At 43.0% G+C, this 23,425-nt stretch overlaps 1 protein-coding gene across 2 annotated transcripts in view; it reads right to left on the bottom strand.

The window, feature by feature from the left end:
• ERBB4 (erb-b2 receptor tyrosine kinase 4) overlaps window positions 1-23,425 on the bottom strand; it is a 1,781,744-nt gene that overhangs the window by 497,923 nt on the left and 1,260,396 nt on the right. For both annotated transcript variants that reach the window (XM_033945093.1, XM_033945094.1), the window contains exon 9: window positions 16,720-16,846. In XM_033945093.1, coding sequence (XP_033800984.1) covers window positions 16,720-16,846 — 127 coding nt within the window. The remainder of the gene's footprint in view (window positions 1-16,719; window positions 16,847-23,425) is intronic.

Genomic DNA, 23,425 nt, shown 5'->3' with positions numbered 1-23,425 from the left:
GTTTTAGCTCGCGCTTAGCGCACGCTACAATGACGCACACGCTATACGCTAACACCTCCATTGAGCTGGTTAGTTTTTCCACATAGTGTGGGGGTTAATGAGCGCTAAAAACACTATCACAGCTTAGTAAAAGGAGCCCTAAATTTTAAAAATGACTGTTACTCACGTGGGTGAGATTGTGAGTCATTAATAAATCAACAAGACTTAAAAAGGCATTTAATAACTGCACTGGCAGAAAGTGGAGTGTTCAGTCTGATAAAAAAAAGTTCCTTCAAATCAAACAAGACTGCAATACTTCTCACTGGGTCTGCAAGTATTCATCAAAGGAATTTCTGTCCGACACACTTGATTTCCTTATAGCAAAGCATGCTTTATCATCATCATTGTCATTATCTGTATTAGAAGTAGTACTGTCTAATTCATAACTTGCATTTTCATCTTCATTATCATCACCATGATATCCAATTACAGAGAAGGCTTTCATAAAGTCGAAGTAATTGTATGTGGGTTATTCTAACAATTTTTTATCTGATAGCAAATTCTATATGAATGCATTTGAGAAACAATACAAGATCATCAATTGTGTGGAAACCTTCAATCTACCGTATTTTCACGATGTCAGAGAAAGGGCGGGATCGCCGGAAGAGGAAGCAGCGCAGCAGGGCTCAGAGAAGGGGCAGGACCGCTGGCAGAGGAAGCAGCTGGGCTCACTGGAATCCGGAAACAAGGTAGACAGCTTCTCCATGGGGGGGGGGAGGCTGTGGGGGTGTGAGCGGTTCTTCGGATGGGAGTGCGAGCAGTCCATCGGGGTGGGAGTGCGAGCGGTGGGGGTGCGAGCGGTCCTTCCGGATGATGAATCAGGTGTCGGGCGGGATGGGAACTATGTAAAAAAATTTTTATATACCGCGCTCACGCGTATACCGCGCAAGGTTATGCACGGTTTGTAAAAACACGTATAACGCGCGCGTTATATGCGTGAAAATACGGTACTTTAGGCTAGACACTTTATATACTTTACACAAAGCCATGGTGTGGGTTAATGGGCTTTGTTCTTCCTCTTTCGATATATTTCGGGGCACTTGTCAAGGATGTCCCTTGTCACCGCTGTTATTTGACATCTTTGGTAATCCAGCTATTCAGGGTATCCGCATGGGTGAGCAGCAATTTAAGATCTCGGCCTATGCAGATGATCTTCTGGTCCACCTTTCCAGCCTGGTCGATTCCTTGTCCAATCTGATGGAGACCTTTCGAGAATACAAGGACTATTCTGGGTTTTGGCTGAATCTAGATAAATCTAGATAAATCTTAATGCATCCTGTTCTAACTTTTAATAAGTTCTTTTTCATTTATAATTCAATGTATTTTATCTGCATTGTATTTATTAGTTTTATTTGTTGTGAACCTCCTAGAACCTTTTTGGTATGGTGGGATATAAGAATAAAATTATTAATATTATTATTACTTCACAACAGCTGCGTGAGACCTGGCCAAGGACTTTTCCACTATAGTGGACCTCCTCATCCTTTCACTATCTTGGCGTTTTTCTTACCAACTCAACCTCAACCTTATATCGTACTAATGTGGACCGGTTGTACCAGATATCGGAAGACTGTCTAACGTGGTGATCTTCCCTTCCTTTATATTTAAATGTTAGAGTTCAACTAATAGGTATGACATTGTTCCCCAAATGGCTGTATATGTTGCAGCTTTTGTCGCTCTGGCTTCTGAAAAATGATATTCACTGCCTTAATTCTTTACTCTTGGTTTTTTTTGGTGAGGGAAGAAACCACGGATGGCCTTTTGGCATATGGTAGGGCCCTGGGACTGGGGTAGCCTTGGGTACCGGATTTTTGTTGTTATAATATGGCTTGCTTAATACAATATTTGGGAGATTGGTTCTCTGATAGACAAGACTTTACTCCTAAATGATTGGAATTGGCCTTGTTTGCTTCTTGGCATATTCTCTCACTGATACAAGTGTCCCGGACTCACCTCCCGGCATTCCTTAAGCATAGTTTACTTTTAGAGTCCCTCAGGTGGATTTGGTCATTTTTGATTATTGCCTGACATGGGAACCCTAGGGTTACTAGATTTCTGCCTCTTTCTGGTAACTTGCATTTCGCGCTGGGGTCTGACAATGTTAGTTTTCAGAGTCTGCGATCTTGGGGGGTGACTTTGCTTACACATGTCTTATTTAGGGATGGCTCCCTGATGTCGTGGGAGGACCTTCAATGTGACTGTCATCTGGGTGTAGGCGATTTTTTGGCATTTCACCAATTGCAACATTATATATGCACCCTAGATCCTGCGAGCTTTGCTTTCAATGTCAATGCTAAGATAGGGGGCCTTATTGCGCCTTACTAGGCGGATGGGTTAACTATTTCAGGATTATATAAGGATTTGCAGCATCTGGGTGCTCCTACGGATAGGGCAGCGTTACATGCTCGTTGGAGTCAGGATTTGAGTCTCCCAGAGGACTCCTTTGGATACTGTTGCTCTGATTCAGCGGATTACTGGCATCTCTGTGAGTGCTGAGCTCCACAAATGTAAATTTCGGGTTCTCCACCGCGGATATCTCACATGCAGTCAGCTATATTATGCGGATTTCGCTGATTCCCTCTTTGTCAGAAGTGCGCTTTACAGTCACATTCCTTTTTTCTTGCTTTTTGGGGATGCCCTAAAATGAAGTCTTTTTGGAGACGGCTCTTGGTCTATGTGGAAACCCTTTTTGCTCATCCTGTGCCACTGTCGGCAGCAGGTTTTCTGCAGGATAAATATGAAGCTTTTTGGCTTCTACAGCAGGGTCAATGTCAGTTTATCAGGAAGGTTGGGGCCCTGGGAAAGAGAGTGATCCTTGCGGCTTGGGTTGATCCTACTCCACCATCTTATTAGGCCTAGCAGAACCGCTTATATGCATTTATGTTATTAGAAAGTAGGGAAGCTCGTACTAGTGCTAAACATAAAATACACTTTCTCACTGTTTTGGATCCTTATATTCAATCTTTGTCTCCTGGGGCTCGCAGTGCTATTTTAAATTCTCTTTAATTTGGCGATCATGGGAGGTGGTGCTGGAGGTGCAGCTGTGCATGTTTCTATTTTCTTTTTTCTCTTCCTTTCTTTTTCTTTCCCTTTCTCTTTTTTCTCTTCCTTCTTTCTTCTTTGTTGTTAGGGAGGGGGGATAGGGGGACGGGGCTTTATGGTTATGTACTTGTAGTGGTTCCTGTCTGATATCTGGAGTGGGGGTTGGGATTGGAGGGGATTCTATTCCTGTAGAGCTTAGTCTGGCTTTGGTAATGGGAGGATAAGAGTGCCACCCTCCCATGGCATTTGATTATTTGGATTTTCTGTTGTCAGTTCTCCTTCACTGAGTTGGGATTGAGGGATTAGGGGTATTGTAACAGGGTTCTTGGAGTTGGGGATAGGGGGGTGCTCATTGTATGGATTTTCCTGTGGATGCTGTTTGGTTTTTTTTTTTTTTTTGCTTTATGTTTGATATCTTTCAATAATAAAAATTGTTTCAACTTACTTAAGGCTAGACAAGCAAAGTTTGTGTTTAAAGGTTCAAAGTTTCCACAGAATGTTCTAGTAGAGCCATATGTCTGTTCACCAAGAACTGCAACCAGCTTCAGATTTTTCTTCAAAGTGACCCAAATTATCACTACCAGTAACCAATTCAACAAACACAGCAAATCTATTGTTCTTATAGGCTATTTTCCCTAAAGGGCAATATTTAAGATGAGATAATCCACTGTTGCTTGCATGACAAGATTTGCATTAGCAAAATAAAGAGGGCATTAGCATTAGCAAAATTTGCATTAGCAAAATAAAGAGGCATCATAAAGAGGGGCATAACAACCAGGACGCGGGAAGTCATCATGCCATTGTATCGAGCTATGGTGCGTCCACATCTGGAATACTGCATTCAATATTGGTCGCCGTACCTCAAGAAGGACATGGCAGTGCTTGAGAGAGTCCAAAGGAGAGCAACGAAACTGGTAAGAGGGCTGGAACACTGCCCATACGCCGAGAGGTTGGATAGGCTGGGGCTCTTCTCTCTGGAAAAAAGGAGGCTCAGGGGAGATATGATAGAGACCTTCAAGATCATGAGGGGCATAGAGAGGGTGGATAGGGACAGATTCTTCAGGCTGAAGGGGTCAACAGGCACGAGGGGGCATTCGGAGAAACTGAAGGGGGATAGGTTCAGAACAAATGCAAGGAAGTTTTTCTTCACCCAAAGGGTCGTGGACACTTGGAATGCGCTACCGGAGGAAGTGATCAGGCAGAGTACGGTACAGGGATTCAAACAGGGATTGGACGGATTCCTGAGGGATAGGGGGATCGTGGGATACTGAGAGAGGTGCTGGGATGTAACACAGGTATAGAAAGCAAACCAAGTAATAAGTATAGAAATCCAACCAGGTCGTGCATGTGCAAGACCGGAGGGTTAGGACTTCGATGGGAAGATAAGACTCAATGGGAAACCAAGGTGGCAAGGGGGCCCCTTCTGGTGACTCAGACAGGCCGTGACCTGTTCGGGCCGCCGCGGGAGCGGACTGCTGGGCAAGATGGACCTGTGGTCTGACCCAGCGGAGGCACTGCTTATGTTCTTATGTTCTTAAAATCAGGTTCCAATTTTTGCTGCTTCATTCGGGTTACCAAGGAATCAATGTTTACATCTTACTTTTGACTTTTAACTGTAAATAAGTAAAACTAGTAAAAAGTTATTACTTCAGTACAAATAAAAGTAGCAAATGTTTTTTTGTACATTTTACAAGTAAGAGTGACAGAATTTGTATTTAAGTTCAGTAATGAGTTCTAACCCACTTTCAAATAATGAAAGCCACAATAACTTTATTGCAAGAATCTTAGTTGTCCTTAGAAGAAAATCTTAAATTAAAGACTGGCTGGGTTGAACAAGTATTTGTTGTTGCTTTTAATACAAACTTTAATCAGATTGGAGTTGCTATCTCCTTTTCTAGTATTGTTAATATGCAGATTCGTCTCCGTGAGGTTCAGGGAAGCAATAAATTCTCCAGGAGCCACAGCTGCGATAACCAACTGGGCCGTTCCCATGTGGAAATGGGAGACCTTTAGAAAGACATTCACTGCTTTCAGATCTAAGATGGGCCTCCGGTCCTCTATGCCTTTCTTGTGCACAATGAAGTATCTGGAATATCAGCCTGAGACTGAGTCAACATTGGGGACAAGTTCTATAGCATGAATGTCCAAAGTTTTGAAGTGTGGGCCTGGCTTTGGCCACCTTCTCCATCCACCCAGCCAGAGAGTCTATGAACAGATCCAGAGGAAGGCAATAAAACTTGATCTGGTGACTCACTCGGATGATATCCAACACCCATTGGTACAAGGAAATTTTCTCCCACTCTCCCTGAAATGCCGACAGCCACCCTTCAATATGTGGGGACACAACTGCCAACCTGGCATCATTGAGGCTTTTTAGAGGGTTGCCACAAGCCCCTGAGGACTGCTGGTATCTGGAGATGTTAAATCACTGTCTATAACCCTGGAAGGACCTCTGGACAAAGGACCCCTGGGTATACTGCCAAAAATGACGGGAGAGAAGCAAATTACTCTTACTCCCACTTGGAGGTCAGCGTGGTGTACTTTCAGGCAGAGACTTAGGACAGTGATCTGCCACACTAGCCATAAGATCATCAAGACCCTTAAAGGGTAGCCTGCTCAAGGTCGCCTTGGAGACTGAGCCATCTGCCCACTGCTTGATCCAGAGTATTCTGCGAGCCGAGGCAGCATAAGCCAACACCTGCTCATGATCCTAATAAGCTTGGATGAGGCATCTGCCACATAATCCACAAGCTGAGGGCAGGCATCCTCCTTCACAGAAGGCTGCCATCGCAGTCTGGTGTGGCAGGCCCAAGCAGCAAACGAAGCAGCAGCAGCAGCCTAGAACCCCAGAGTAAGGGATTCAAAATCATGTCCACCTTACAGGCCTGCGCATCTTTCAGCATAACACCACCCTCACTTAGGAGACATTTAGTGACATGAGCCACCGCCCAGTCCACCTTCGGCTGGTTGAATAGCTTCTGGAACTCCAGTGCCATGTGATAAATCCTGGACATGGCCTTGGCAATCTTCAGGGACTCTCTGGGGTCTACCACTGATCCATAACCAGTGCAGTAATATCCGAACATGCAAGAGTTACTCATGACCATGCACTGGAAAGAGGAGGTTGGTGCATGGAACTTCAATTCTTTAATAGCATCGGCAATGAAGTGATGGACAGAGGCTGACTTGAAGAGGTGGTGGATTCAAGGTCATCCCCCTGGTCTGGTGCCAGGGATGCCTCTTGACTGCTGGACCCAAACAGGGAGCCAGAGTAAGTCAGAACTGAATCAGAGTCCTAAGTCAAAAACAACATTAAGTCTGACCTCCAATTCAGCCAGTCCAGCTCCGAAAGGTCACTGGAGCTCAGGCCAGACCTGCTTAAATGAGAAGCAAACACCGGAGGAGAGATTGCTCCCTGGGTTGATGGCTGCTTGCCTGTAGGCTGCGCTAACTGATCTGGTCTCATTAGAAAGACTTGCCACATCAGATTTACAAAATCTGAGGAAAAGCCTTGTGCAGGGGAAACAAATGAAGCCTGCAGAACCTCTGGCTGGGCTACCATGGGTTCTGTGGACTCAAAGTACCTCCGTTTCACATCATCACAAGATAGGGGATCCATACAGGACTTTTTACCCATTCTTGTGCCCACAGAAGTTCACCAGCCCTGGAGGACATGGATGGGCTAAGCATGAAGCTCCCACCCCCCGTGCTGTGGCACGAGGTAAATAGATGCTCCTATGCCGAACAACCAGCACAATATTTACAAGTAACTGTATCCTCACACCCCGAGGAGTCCATCCCAGTCAATTAAAATCAAAATCAAGAGGTTTTGAGGTACCTAGAGGCTTTTGAAAAAAAAGATTGATTGAAATCCAAAATGGCTGCCACCAGTAATATCACACCTAAAATGGCCCGTGGAGACTTATTTGAAAATTTAAAAACACATAAAAGGGGGTTTTGGAGGTGGGAGACCTAAGCCCCAACCCAAGAAATGCTCAAAATTGAGATTTTCAGACCCATCCTGATTTTTCCATAGGAAATAATGGGACTGTATATACAGTTCTGTGACTGTACCTGCCTGTCAGCTATTTCAGTGCAGCTGGACAGAAGGAAAGGTTTTTCTGCCTCAGATGCTTCTAAATACAACTTCAAACCAAGAACTCTTCGGACTGCCAGTCGGACCAACCATGACCGAGACCTGTACCTCCATGGAACCTCGCAGCGCAACAGGGGTGGGCAAATTAAGCAGCTGGTGCCCTGATAGCCCAAAGATTTTTACACAGGGTGAAACTCAGAAGGTGAGCTAGCTCCCAGAAGATACACAGCATGCTGGCTCCCCAGGTTGACCCGAAGGCTTGACCTGCAGAGCTGCAGTCCAACTTATGTTGCCATGCTGTGCACATTGATGCTAAAGACATTTAGGTTTCTGAAATGGATGCTCCTGCCACACATAACCAATGCATAAATTGCTCATTTCACCATGTAACTTAGAACTGGCTCTACGCTGACAGATCCTGATCTGAAATATTTGAGGCCTTGAAGTGTCCCAATCTGGATGCATAAATTCCGATTGGCAGGTCCTTTCTAAAATGTTCCCCTTTGTTTCCAATTGGAGAGTCTAGAATATTGTTAGATTCCACAGATGTGGTTTATGTTTTGCTTTTTTCTCAACCAATCCTCCTGAAATTAACAGTGGTATGATAGAAGTATGTTCACTTTAAATTGCCTGGGATGTGGCCAAATCTGCTCTTTGGGGACATATAATCTCTGCAAAGCATTAAAGAACAAAAAATCATAAAAATAGCCAAACTATGTACTCCTATGATTCAGACTGAAAAAAAAAATCATAAAAGAATGAAAGGGACATTATAAGAAATTTATGGATGTTTGGGAGCCATTGACAGAATTCTGTAAGGAATGACTGTTGATTTTGCCCTTTGATCATAACACGTCCAGGGAGGGTGGGTGGGTGGCTGGGAGGAGGGTGAGAAGATACTTTTAATTAGAGTGCAATTGTTGGATATGTATAAAGGGGGGGAGATGATATATGTATTAGTCATAAATATAATTTGATAGAAGTTAAGGGCTCCTTTTACGAAGGTGCGCTAAGAATTTTAGTGCACGCACCGGATTAGCGCATGCTAGCCAAAAATCTACTGCCTGCTCAAAAGAAGCCCTAACGCGCTTTCGTAAAAGGAGCCCTAAGTGTTGTTAAAATGTAAAATGTCTGTAAAATATGTTGCGCTTATTTTTGGCTTTAAAATGAATAAACATTGTAATTCTTTATTAAAAGGGGCATTTCTAAAAGACATACAGCGACTTCAATTGATTCAAAACACAGCAATAAAGATAATTTCAGGTTCAAAAAAATTTGACCATGTTTCACCTTTATTACAAGAAGCTCACTGGTTACCAATAATACATAGGATAACATACAAAATAGCTCTTTTAGTCTTTAAAACAATTAAGACCAATACACCGGCTTTTATTGATAGGCTCCTGATCCCATATAGTTCATCGAGAGTTCTTAGATCATCCTCTCAGTCTACCCTTAACGTTCCCTCCCTGAAAATTATCGGAACACGCCGTGCCTCTATTTTTTCAGTGACAGCACCAACGATTTGGAATTCCCTCCCTTTGTTCATGAGACTTGAACAAGATTTGCAGAAATTCAAGAGTAGTTTAAAGTGTCTTCTTTTCAAAGAAGCCTTCAACTGAATTTACTAAGTCTATCATGTGACAACATCTTATGATTTTTCTCATTCATGAAACCAGTTCACCATTATTTTTCTCTTTTTCGATCTCTCACAACCACTTTCTACTTTCTCTTACCCTACCCAATGTACTTCCCTTTTATGTACTTTTCTTGAAAAATTGTATTTCTGCCCGCCATTCCTATTTTTTCACAAGTTTATTTACCCCTGTTGGTCTAGTTATAAATATTATGTATCAGTGATTTCTTTAAAATCTTATTTTTATCTCTGTAAAACGCTTTGTAATTTGAAAAGCGTTTCATCAAATAATTTGAATAAACTTGAAACATATTTATTAAAAAAAAAAAAAGAGAGAGAATGAAAATGATGCATTTCTACAGAGACTGATTAAAGTGTAAGGGGAGATAGCAGCCTTAGAAACTGCACTAACAGCATATTATCTAAAGTTTGACTAAGCTGAATTTCTATGAAAATGCTAAAAAAGCAAATAAGATACTCTTACGGCAAGTAAAACAGATGAAAATTAAGGATAAGTAAGGATAATAATGGGTAGGTATATCAGTATCTAAATCCAATTAAATTGCTAATCATTTTGCATAATATTACTCAAAACTTTATTCATCACAACTAACAATATCTCAACACACTACAATGCAGTGGTTCGAGAACAAATCATCCCTGGTTTAAGTGAGGAGGCAAAAAAATAGATGGGCCTGATATTTAAAAGGATTTAACTGGGCAGAAGAGACTCCTGCTTGTTTAAATCATGCTGAGCAGGGCAAACCCAGATATTGAGTGGAACTTAACTGGATAAGTGCCAAGGTCAGAATTTTTGCAGAGCTGACCTTTATCTGGTTAGCAGCGATTTTCAATTCACTAGCCTAATTTAAAAAAACTGGATTACAGGGCCCTTTTGCTAAACAGCATTGAGCCTACTGTGTACTTGGCATGAGAAAAACAGGCTACTGCAAAACACATTAAGGCTCCCTACTAGAGAATGACACGATGGCGATTACCCGCGGCTAGCCGCGTTTAGCCGCGGGTAACCCGCCAAAACGGGGAACAAAAAATAGTGGCCTCTGCGGGACGGGGACAAGGCCATTCACCGCCCCATGGAGCGGTGAATGGACTTGTCCCCACAGTGAGGCAATTAAGATCGTGCGGTCCCCGCCATCTCCCTCCCTCCACCTCACCGTTGAACTGAAGAGCAACCGCCGGTTGAATTTCTGCCGGTCCGCGCGAAGATTAAAAAAAAAAAAAAAGCCTCTCCTTTTCTCCTGCTCTTATCGCCATGCTGCAGCTACTAAAGCCGACAGGAAGTCTATCCGACGTCAATTCTGACGTCGGAGAGGACGTTCTGGGCCAGCCAATCGCTGCCTGGCTGGCCCAGAACGTCCTCTCCGACTTCAGAATTGAGTCGGAAAGAAGACTTCCGGCTTTAGCAGCTGCAGCATGGCGGTAAGAGAAGGGGAAAAGGACGGAGGCTTTTTTTTTTTTTTTGAACGGCAGGGAGGCAGCAAGCTGGCTTTGGCTAGGTAGGGAGAAAGGTAGACAGGCACAGGCAGGCAGGCAGGCTTCAGGGGTGGGGGTGGGACAAAGCAGTGAGAGGGACATAGCCAAGGAGGCACTAGGAGCACGAAAGACATGGGAAGGAGGCACTGGGGGCACTAAAGACAGGAAGGGGCACTAAGGACATGGGAAGGAGGCACTGGGGCACTAAAGACATGGGAAGGAGGCACTGGGGGCACTAAAGACATGGGAAGGAGGCATCGGGGGCACTAAGGACATAGGAAGGAAAGAGGGAGGGAATAGAAAGGGACAATTATTGGGCCTGAGTGCAGAAAGAAAGAAATGAAAGAAAGGATACACAGACAGAAGGAAACGCAACCAGAGACTCATGAAATCAATCACCAGACAGCAAAGGTAGGAAAATTATTTTATTTTCAATTTAGTGATCAAAATGTGTTAGTTTTGAGAATTTATATCTGCTGTCTATATTTTGCACTATATTTGTCTATTTTTCTATAGTTACTGAGGTGACTGAGCTTGCGGAGATGGGGCGGAAACGGTTTTAAAATTTTAGTCCTAGTAGTTTGCTGGTCCACAAAATAATTCTTTTATTTCTGCCAGTCCACGGGTGTAAAAAGGTTGAAAACCACTGATCTAGAGTATGCCGGCTTTCTTTTTCGCCAATCCGCGCTCGCATTGATCAATCTTCTCCTTTCTTGCAACTTCCTGTTTCCGGTTGAATCAGAGGAGAATATTGAACAAATGAGCACCCGCACATGCGGCTGGGCGAAAAAGAAAGCCGGCATACTCTACATCTAAGGTGAGATGGAGGGAGGGAGATGGCGGAACACTGCAGTCGGTCGGGTGTCTGCTGTTTTTGTATCACTGCCTGCCTGCGCTCATGTTCCAGATCCTCCTGCATTTTTAGTGTGCACAATTGACCTGATTTGAGCTATAGGTGAACATGGGGGACACGTCATTGAAAGGGAGGACAAGTTAATTGATTTATTTTATGTTCGGTTTTTATTACAGGGCAGAGGCACTGAAACAGATTTTCAGTGCAGTAGTAGTAGTGGCAGAACTCTCTTCTGTCTTCATGGTGTTTCGCAGTACTGAGGCTTATATGGATGTTGCGGGGACGGTGACGGGGCGGTGAATGGGATGGCAGTGGCGGTGACGGGGCGGTGAAAGGGATGGCGGTGACAGTGACGGGGCGGTGAAGGGAAAGGCGGTGACGGGGCGGTACAGAGGATGGTGGGCCGGGGACGGTACAGTGACGGGGACAGATTTTTTCCCCGTGTCATTCTCTACTCCCTACCACATCGGGAGACATGGTATTATAGGGCTCATTCAGTTCTAGCTGCACCACTGGTGATGGTATTCAAAAGTGCATATAGGATGAAATCAAAACAAAATGCAGTGGTACCTCAGTTTACGAGTGCACCAGTTTGCGAGTGTTTTGCAAGATGAGCAAAACATTTGCAAAATCGGCGCCTCAGAAACTGAGCGTGCCTCGATTTACGAGCACCCCCTCCCCCGCGATCCGGCACCCCCCGCTCACGTCGCACCCCCCCCCCCCCGCCGCAATCCGGCATCTGCCAGGCACCCACCCACCCACCCGATCACATTCCTTACCCCTATTTGGCACTGGCACCAACGCACAGGACATGCGGGTGCCGGTGCCCGAAGATTTGCCTTCTTCTTTGTGCTGGGCCTTGAGCATCTGCGCATGCTCAAGGCCTTCGGGTTCCCGTTCTCTACGAGATTCTCAGAGATCCAAGAATCTCGGAGAGAACGGGAACCCGAAGGCCTTGAGCATGCGCAGATGCTCAAGGCCCAGCACAAAGAAGAAGGCAGATCTTCGGGCACCGGCACCGGCATGTCCTGTGCGTTGGTGCCGGTGCCAAATGGGGGTAAGGAATGTGATCGGGTGGGTGCCTGGAGGATGCCGTATAGCGGCGGGGGGGGGGGGGGTGCGACGTGAGCCGGGGGTGCCGGATCGTGGGGGGGGCGCCATGAGTGGAGGGATGGTAGATCACGTGGGAAGGCGACACGAGCGAGGGGGATGGTGGATCACGTGGGGGGGGGGCCTTCATGAGCGGGGGGGAGCAATGCCGGTTCTTGGGGGATAGAGCAGCGCCACTGGCCTCGGGAGGTGGGAACAAATCAAGCGAGTTTCCCTTAGTTCCTATGGGGAAACTCGCTTTGATATACGAGTATTTTGGTTTACGAGCATGCTTCTGGAACGAATTATGCTCGTAAACCAAGGTTCCACTGTATGTTGGTGCTTAGACATCTAATCCAGAAGTAAGGAAGTAAGGCAAGTACTGGCAGACTTCTATGGTCTGTGTCCCAAATATGGTAAAACAGGGTAGATTTATATAGTTTCTGTTCTGATTATGGAAAGAGCTACAGTATGTTCCCTCTAAATGGCGTGTGTGAGCAATCACTCAAAAATTTTACATGGTCACTCACAAAAACACTGACCCAACCTCCAAACAAAATTTAATTATAAAAAATAAAGTAAAGTAAACTAAATCAATTACCATATATGTGAAGGCTTTTTGTGCTATACAGGCAAACCCCTTCCTGTGTCAAAGCGCCCCCTCTTTCTCCATTCCTTTCCAAACGTGACTCTCCTCCTCCCTTCCATGTCCCAACACACCCTTCGTCATCCTTCTCTCCAGTCTGTGTCCCAAATTTGTGCCACCCTTCCTCCCTCCCGCAGGTGTTACCGCCGCTGGTCGGCTGCCTCCTCCCAGCTGGACTTCCCTTCACAAAGCTGCAAGCAGCGTTTCTACACGTGGCCTATGGCTAGGGTTACCAGATTTTCCAATCAGAAAATCTAGATCCCTGGACCTGCCCACAGGCCCACCAATTCCGCTCATCCCCACCCTTTAATGCCCTAATCCTGCCCCATCTCACCCTAGCCCCGCCCATGCTGCCTGGTCTTGTCAGGCAGGTAGGAAGTCTGCACATGTAGGGACACCATGCGATGATGTAACATGCATGCACATGCGCATGACATCGCATGATATCCGCACAAGTTCGGACTTCCTCCCTGCCCAACATGATTTGAGGAGGCTTTTCAAAACCCGGACAAAGTTCTGGGTTTTGAAAAGCCATCTAGACTCCCGGACATGTCCTCAAAAGGAGGACATATCCGGGGAAATCTGGTAACCCCTCCTGTGGATGACCAAGAAGCTTTCCCTCTGACATCAGAGGAAAGGCTTCTGGGTCAGCTGTGGGCCATGTGTAGAAACTTTGTGAAGAGAAGTGTGGACCGGAGGAGAGATATGGCCAGAGGAAGTAAACACCCACAGGAGGAAGGAATGAATTTAGGATGCAGAAGAGAGGAAAGGATGGCGAGGGGCATGTTGGGACATGGAAGGGAAGAGGAGGGTTGCATTGGGACTGGAAGGGGAAAGCAGGGTCACATTGAGATACAGAATGGAGGGAGGGAGCAGAAACTTCAAACAAAGGATGGAAGGAAGAAAGGAGGGAGGGAGCATGAGCCTGGGACAAAGAATGGAGGGAGGGAGGAGCGCATGAACTTAGGGCATAGGATGGACCAATGGAGGGAGGGAGTGAAAGAGATGCTGAAGTGGGGAGGGAATTGAAAGGGAGAATTATTGGGCATGGGTGTCTGAGTGAGAGGGAAAGTGATGGTACACATGGGGAAATGAAGAAAGCAGTGAATTATGGGGCATAGGGAGGGAAAGAGAAATATTGGACATGGTGGTGGGAGAGGCATGAGGTAGAGATGCATGAGGAAGAAAGAGATGAGAGGGAGAAATGTTGGATGTGGTGGTGGAGAGGACCTCTTATCTTTTCTTTCTATTTAAACTAAAGTACTTTATTTTGACTGTTTCTTTCATATTTAATGTTTTTATAGACTTATACTGTACAGGATCTGAGTTACATACTAATTCAACTTAAAAACAGTTTAAAAAATGGAACTCTTTCTTAACCCAAGGACTGGCTGTATACAGAAATGCATTGCTAATACTGGGATCAAAAAATTGTTGGTTTTTAGAACTTGCTGCACACACACACACACACAAAAAAATTGCACACACCCGGCCACTCCTTAGAAGGAGCATTGCTGAGAAGTAGGACTAGTGTCGGGCAGAATTCTATGGTCTATGACAGATGAAGAATAAGTGTGTGGTTTTTGTGTCACACTCATATCAGATGCTATGAAAGTATCTCAGAGAGTGTGGGGATACACTTTAAGGTTGATAGCGAGTAAAATGTTGGCAGTCAAAATAAAGTACAGTAGTTTAAATAGAAAAGATAAGAGGAAGAAGGGAGGGAGAGAGAAGAGGGAGCAATGCCAGACTAGGAGCTGGAGAAAGAAGGGTAGAAATTTTGGACCAAAAAAAGATGGGGGGGCTGGAGGGGGAAAGAAAGCATAAGCTTTGGGGGCAGGGTCATTGCAGGGGAGATGGTTCTGTAGCTATCGAAGTTGGCTCAGGGTGCCATAACCCTTTGAAGTGGCCCTGCTTCTCTTGATACTTGATCACCTTGATGTTTAGCTAAAGTTTTAGCACAAGATAGGACATGGGGCATTCCAGAGAACATGGTAAAGAATTACATTAACAGTACTAATATTCAGCATGACCCAGATTATTTTATCCATTCAAATAAGACCATACCAATATCTATCCTAATAAAAATGGATTTTGATTTTGATTTATTTAAAATATTTCTAATCCGCTTAATAAACTAAGCGGCTCAAAATACCACATTCATAATATTATTAGAGAAAACTCCATTCATCAGACTTCACAAAACCACATTTAAAATTCTAGACCTGCTACAAAGAAATCAGAATTCTACACTAACTTTTCTTCTAAATCAGGTACCACCATCTCATTTCTAGGCATAGATTACTAATATCAATTAAAAGCCTGGACAAAGAAGTATGTTTTAAGCAATTTTCTGAACTGTAAAACATTTTCACAGAATCGTATTGCTCCAGGTATCTCATTCCATAAAACTGCAACTGCAACTGAAAACCAGGATTTTCTAGTATTGGCATATTTCACTTCATCCCTTTCTCGTACATCTAATAATATGTAATTTTCCGATCTTAATGTTCTACCCAGTCTGTACATTATCAAACATTTTCTCAAATAGGTATAGTTTTATAAATCCCTTTCTGAATTATTTTCAAAATTTTAAATTGTATTTGAAATATAATTGGGATCCAATGCAGTTTCTTTAAAATGGGAGCAATGTGCTCAAAGCGGGATTTTCCCATCAGAACCTGAGCTGCTGAATTCTGCACAATCTTACTTACTTAAATATTTAAGACCACATATTCAGCATTTCTACCTAAACTATCAAACTGGCTTAAAGAACAGCATAAAGTTAAGCGGCTGAGGAGCGAACTTATCAATCGTGATTACTGAAAATATGTGTTATTTTTTCACTAACTCATGCTAACAGTAAAATAACAGTTAGAGAATGACACGGTGACAAAATTCATCACCGTTCCTGTCCCCGCGGATAACCGCGGGAAATAACCCCATGTCATTTTCTAGTGTCTATTTCAACCTCAGTCCTTCTACACCAGCATTCTTCAAAGCAAAGCTTGCGGGTCAGTGGTTGTGGCCATTCATACTCTGATTCTTCCCTCTCTCCTTAAAGAATGACATGAAGATGGTTTCCCGCGGTTATCCGCGGGGACGGGGACGGTGATGAATTTTGTCACTGTGTCATTCTCTACAGTAGCCTATGCTGATAGCTTCCCTCCTTAGTCATCCACTGATCTTTATGTTGTAATTACCTTGAACTCATAGAATTTTTTTTATTTTTTATTTCAACTTTGTATAATATGGTTTCACTCTACATACTGGGATGAGGTTAAATAGTTGCATCAGTTAAGGTTTTATGGCACAAAAGTCAGGATCTCTGCTAGGTTAGGCTTAGGGTTACCATATGGCTTCAGAAAAAAAATAGGACAGATTGAGATATCTGGATTTTACTTCTATTGAAAGCAATGGAAGTAAAACCTGGATGTCTCAATCCGTCCTCCTTTTTCTGGAGCCATATGGTAACCCTATATGTCATGTCTGTCTGTCTGTCCAAGTTAGATTGTAAGCTCTTCTGAGCAGAGACCATCTATAAATGTCAAAATGTACAGCGCTGCGTACACCTTTCAGCGCTATATAAGTGATTATTATTATTAGTAGTAGTAACCCTAGTTATACTAGACCCCTGACTCTCAGTATGATACGAGGTATATTTATTTTTCTCAAATTTATCATTCACCATAAATTAATACATAATAATAATAATAATAAATAATAAATTGTTTTTGACTTGGAGACCACATGTAGTCAAGCCACAGCTTTCAAAGCTGACATGATACTATACACATTAAATACTTTAATATTTTACCACTAACCCATCAATTCCTGTGACGAGGAAAATCAGGTTTCCGTTGATCTTAGTGCAGTTGATAAATTTATCAATGTTGCTGGAGTCCACAGTTTGAGCAGCTTGTAGGCTCCCTGTCCCAATGCCATCACATGCTGAACGGCCATAAAAGAAAGAACAACCATAATTAGAACTCATCTCACATATTTTGTTCCTTATATCTACTTTCTTAAACTCTTGCTGCACCAGTAATGTAAGGAAAGCACAACAGATCTATGGAGTTGATATTCAAAGCAATCTTAGTTGCCAAGAATGGCTCCTGTACAGGTAAATCACCTGTCTGGGGCAAACCACTAATTTTCAGCGATACTTACCTGCTAAACTCAGAGATACTAATTTACAAACACTAATTTTCAGTGATACCTGAAAAACTCAGCGAAAACAAAATTTTTTATAGCATCGCCACACCTACTTGATACTAAAACGTCAGTGTGCATCAATAACCTTAGTTATTCCATTCAACCCACGATGAAGGTATTGGGAGTAACACTGGACCAGAGCCTGACCATGAAAGACCAGATGAACTCCTTAGTTAGAAAGATTTTTCTCACCCTCTGGAAGCTTCGGTCCATTAGAGCATATTTTGATGTCTCCTCATTTAGAATTCTTGTACAGTCCCTTATACTGAGTCAACTTGATTATTGTAACATCGCCTACTTGGCACTTTCCCAGAAGAATATGCGGTGGTTGCAACTGGTACTTCTACACTGGCTGCCGATGGAGGCACGTGTGAAATTCAAGTTTGGTTGTTTTTGCTTCAAGGTACTTTACGGCTTAGCCCCTAAATATATAACAGACCTTTTCTCCTTCACAACCTATAGACATAGGAGAAGCTCACATCCAAAATTTGTTTCTCTACCGGTTAGAGATTGTAAATTTAAAAGTCATCACCAACATCTTTTCTCACTCAAGCAGCATTATGGGCTAAAGATCTGGAACAACTGCTCATGCTCACTGCTTATAGAGAATTCATGAAACGCCTAAAAATACATCTGTTCCTGAAGTACTTAGGTAACTGACCTATACAATCTTAGTCCTCAACAAATGATCTTTAGAACTGTTATTCACTAACTCTGAACTATGTTTATTCCACTCAATCTGTAACACCTTTAATCATTGTAAACCGCATAGAACTTCACGGTCCTGCGGTATATAAACTGTTATTATTATTATTGCCTCCAACAATAACCAGCTAGCACAGAACTGAAAACTGGATATTTTAAGGACTTTCCGAGGGTGGAATTGGCACTTGGCCAGTTAAGTGCCAATATTCAGCATTTAAGCAGGCATATTAACTGCATAAATAGGACCACATAAAAAGCCAGTCCTATCTTTAGTGTACTTTTACAAATTTGTGCCACAGAGCAGCGCACGCTAAATGCCAAGCCGCCCGTTCTATTCCTATGGGTGGCTAGGCTTTAGTGTGTCCTGCTTGTCAGCGCAGCTTTCTAAAAGTCTGTCTTTATGTGGTAGCCCATAGCCAGTTACGTGCTGAACATCATACATAACTAGACATGCATTAGCTGACTTCAGAAACCTGGAAATTCAATACTGGTGCTCGGATATGGTCCGGCACTGAATATCTGCATTTAGTACTGGTGGCAGTCAGCAAAATGCTAATCACTGCTAGTTAAATATGGGGCCCTATAACAACAATTCTATAACTTGATCGCCCACATTTTTTTGTATGTTATGCGTGTAAGGTGTATAATGCTAGCACTTAGATGTGTATCTACCCAAATACAGTATCAAATGTAACTTTGTTGCCAATATCAGTTTATAAGTATCTATAACAATAAAATGCTAAGCGCGCATGCACACTCTCACCGCGTGTTCCCTGAGATCTGATCTGTCGGGATGTGCCAGCAAGAGTGTGCATGCGTGCTTACTATGTCACCACAGCACTGCGCCGCCCCTTCACAACGTCAGCCACAACGGTGATGTCCATTGGCTGGCTCGGCGGCGGGTTGGAGACAGCGCCGATCCTCAGGTCCCCCTCCCCCCCAGCCGTCAAGAGGAGAGTCGCAGGTGGCCTGGCTACAGGGATTAACCGGGGGAGGCTGCGAGAAGGACGAGACGATCCAGGCTGCGAAGAACCCCCCCTCCCGCTGCACTCCAAAACTCCCCCCTAGTTCAGCCGTAGATGAGGTAAGAAACACCTCCTTCTCTACCCCCCCAACCCAGGCAGAGGCGCAGCCGACAGAGCCCCCGATCCGAGTGGAAGGACGTGGCGAGAGAGAGACCGGGGGTTTAACACAGCCGCAATGTAAAACGTACCCGGAGCCGAAACCGAAACAAAACGCCGAGGAAGGTAAGCAGGGTTCGGGCCGGGATACCCTGGCACTCTTGCACCACTTTGGACGATGGGTAGGGGGGAGTTTTCTTAAAAAAAGAAAAAAAGGTTTGTTGGTCGATCCTTGGCCATCCCTGCCTCTTCGGATTTTTTTGTTTCGTTTCGGCCCGCTCTTCCCTTTCTTTTACCTCTTTCCCCCTTTTGCGAGGGATTCCTAAAAGAAGACAGACAGACAGACAGTGAACAGGGAGAGAGACAGAAAGACAGACAGGGGGAGAGAGACAGAAAGAAAGAAAGACAGACAGGGGGAAGGGAGAGCGACAGAAAGAAAGACAGACAGGGGGCCAGGGAAAGAGACAGAAAGAAAGACAGATAGAAAGAAAGAAAGGGGGCAGGGAGAGAGACAGAAAGAAAGAAAGAAAAAGAAAGAAAGAAATGCCTAAGTCTATACATCTATTCTAGCACCTGTTAATGTAACAGGCTAAAAAACTAGTATTCTATAATGGAATTAGGCATGTACCATGTAGCTTCAGTGCATCTAAACGAGGGCACTCAGTAATAGAATTGCCTCTACTGTATACTATCAATATTCTTCAGTAGTGCAGTTTTATGGTAGATGATAATATAGTATGCTAAAGGTTAATATGGCACCATAGCATACACTAAATTCTGTGGGCCTGATATTTTAATGATTTATGCTCCTAACTTTAAGAATTATGGGGTAGATATTCAGTCAGCTCTGGTGAGTGTTTTTTTAATCTGCTGCTGGTGGTATTTTTGAATATTTAATGCAGAGCCATGTCCGGACACCAGCATTTAACATCCTTGTTTATGCTGCCATCCATATTTTATGTGATTAAAAGGAGTATTTTTGATAAGTCATTCAAATCTGAGTTTGGACATTTTGCAGAACACACACAAAAATCCAGTAGCGAACATGACCATTTTTGAAATAGAAAAACGGCAATTCTTTTGTTTCGAAAATTGTTATTTCTTAGATGTGCTTGTCTTCAGTGTGTCTTATCTTTTTGAACCATTTTCAAAAAAAACAAAAAAGACAAGCACAAAACCCCCCCACACAAAACAAGCCATTGGGATGTAGGAGGGGCCATCATTTTAGTAGACTGGCCACACAGACATCCCAGCAGAGCAGTGTGGCAGCATAAGGGGCACTGCAGTGAACTGCATATAAAAAGGCTCAGGTACACATCTCACCATAGCCCCCTAATACTGTATGATGAGCTCTCCAAAACCCATCCAAAACCTACTGGACCCAACTGTACACGACACCAATAGCCTTATGCCTTCACGTGTCATAATTATGTACAGTAAGATTTGGGTGGATTTTGGAAGACTCACATATTCCACCATTCGTGTAGTAGAGTGGGATATGGACCTGAGTCTCCATCTTTATGGCTGTCTACACCGCCCACTAGGCTACTCCAGGAATCTGCTTGTTGCTCTACTAGAACGGGTCATAACATCTGAAGCTACCTTACAGACTGGTATGTAAAGCTTCATTCACATCTTGTGTATGTGTTTGTGTGTGGGGGTGGGGGGTGGAATAGCAGCAGATAGTCCCACACAAATGAATTAACTGGTAGGAGCCATTTCTGGCTGGTTAAATCACTTTGAATATCAACCCCATCACCGGTCGCATGTCATTCAAACTATGGAGCTGTTTTGAGAATTGCACTCTGTGTCGAAGATAGGCACTGGAAATGTAGGCAGGGGTTCTATAGGCCTACATTTCTGGTGCCTAGGTTCAACAAAGAATCATGCTTAGCAGCGCCGAACATCAACCCCGCCCATAACCATGTCTTTTGATGTTTGGCACTGGTAAGTGTCTAAGTCAGTGGTCTCAAACACGCGTCCCGGGGGCCACATGCGGCCCGCCAAGTACTATTTTGAGGCCCTCAGTATGTCTATCATAATCATAAAAGTAAAATAAAACAGTTTCTTGATCATATGTCTCTTTAGCTATAAATGACAATATTATTATTCTTAGCCAAAAGGAAAGATTTATAAACTATAAAGAATTTTACCTCATGCAAAATTGTCAATTCTTTAATAGCACATGAACTATTTTTTCAGAGGCGCTCCAAGTACCTACAAATCCAAAATGTGGCCCTGCAAAGGGTTTGAGTTTGAGACCACTGGTCTAAGTAGACTCAATTCAGGTACCCTTTTTTCTTAATTGGTTTTTAACGGCATGCATAATTACCGCACCATTAATGACCAATTAAAACACTTAACTTAGACGCTGTTCAAGCGTCTACCAGTACCTTCTGAACAGCACTGTTTTGAGAATCTAGACCTAAGTCAAGAACAGGGAAATTCTATAAAGGGCACCCTTAATAGGCTCAATAATTTTAAAAAAATTGTGAGATTGGTGCCAACCAATTCTATAAAAGATAGGCACCTCTATAATGGCGCTTAGTGGTACCTAAAGCCTAAATGAGCGTTTTTATAGGCAGAGTGTGTATTAGTCACTACTAAGTGCAATTCTCCCAAAACTTGGAAGGGGGTACTGGCATCTATATAAAAATTTAGGCAATTTAAAATGGGGACATTGCGTATCGCCGACTATTTCTCAAATATTTCATAAAAGGTTGTATATATATCAATAGCTGCTGTTCAAAAATACAAGAGAAATGTATAAAATTCATGGACTGATTATCTCTACTCTGAGCATCCATTTTACAAACTGAAACATCTAAACTAAAAAACGGGGCAAAACAAAGGATATGGACCACACTGTGACAGCATGTTATATGAGGGTTCTACAAAAAGTTACCACACGTTCATATTTTCATGGGAATGGTTGGGGCAGGAGAGCGTATCATAGAATGTCATTGTGACTAGTCAGTCATAAAAAGGGTGATTATGTGGAAAAGTGATTTCATTTGCTTTTGAGATATTTCATAGTGTTTAAAAAAATAAAAGTGCAGAAAATTTGTGAAGATCACTTGTAAAATAGTCCCATAATGGTTAGCTCAATGAACTGAGAAACAGAGGGCCCTGGTTCAAAACCCAGTGTCACTATTTTAATGTGAACCCTCCAGGGACAGAAAAATACCTATCATGACTTCCCTTAAACCTTCTAGTTTTATTTTCTTTTGAGAACAAAACGTAACCAGACTTTTTTTAAATTTCAGTATAAAAAATTCTGGTATGAATTCAGAAATATTTTATATACTCACAATTTCTTTACTGAAAGGAAAGGTAGTAAGTGTACTTTGAGCCATTATATTCAGATACTCTTATTAGATTCAATATACACATCACATTCAATGTATTTTCTGTAAAGATCAAATACAGACAGATATGTGTCTGTTTAGTAAAGTATTATTTTACTCAATGTATTTAATTTACACAGAAATACAAGTATCTGAAATAAAAGTGCTTGGCTCTTAAGATCTGTGCCAAAATTTACAAGTTACAAATTATTGAAAAACATAACAATATTTTTTAAAAACCAATATGCTCTTTATAGGCTAACTTTCCATTTTTGTATATTTCTGAATGGAAACCAGGGGTCTGTTGTACAAAGCCACGCTAGCGGCCCCGAAGCCCATAGAGATTTTAAGGGCTTCGGGGCTGTTGCCTGCCGGCCCTATCGAGATGAAAGAAGAGATTCTCTTTCTCAAAGGACCCTCAGCCACAAGAGGGCATCCGCTCAAACTCAGGGGTGGGAAATTTCATGGCGACACCAGGAAATATTTCTTCACCAAGAGAGTGGTTGATCCTTGGAACGAACTTCTGGTGCAGGTGATCGAGGCAAACAGCGTGCAAGAATTTAAGAGCAAATGGGATGCCCATGTGGGATCCCTTAGAGGGTTAAGCCAAGGGAACCTGTCACCAGGAGTGGGATCCCTAGGATAGTAGACTTGGGAGTGGGTCAGTAGAGTGGGCAGACCTGATGGGCTATGGCACTTATCTGCCGTCATCTTCTATGTTTCTATGATTCTTTGTAAAACAGGCCCTAAGACAAAATGAAACAATATAAAAGCAAAACTAACAAGTCAGCATTGTAATGATTTTATATACATATATATTTGTTTAGGGGGGAAAACACCTTATAGATTCCAGTATGATCCAATTGTTTGTATGTTTGTACTTTAACTTAAATATTATCTTGCTGAACATTAATTTTGTACATTTGAAGTTTGCCAATTATTTTGAGAACTTCAGTAGTAACTGTTTTCCTACATAAACTTAATTCAGCATTTGCATCTTATAGCCTGCATTGCAATAACCAGTACTACACATTGTAAATAAAGCATTGCAGACATCAGATGACTGTAAGCCAGTAGTCAGGGATGTTTAAAATGTAGTGTAGGATTTATTCAACACAGGTGTCTACTGTGGAAAGTTTTTT

Source organism: Geotrypetes seraphini, chromosome 5 (genome assembly GCF_902459505.1).
Source record: "Geotrypetes seraphini chromosome 5, aGeoSer1.1, whole genome shotgun sequence".
Lineage (NCBI taxonomy): Eukaryota > Metazoa > Chordata > Amphibia > Gymnophiona > Dermophiidae > Geotrypetes > Geotrypetes seraphini.
This window is presented reverse-complemented; position numbering and strand designations above follow the sequence as displayed.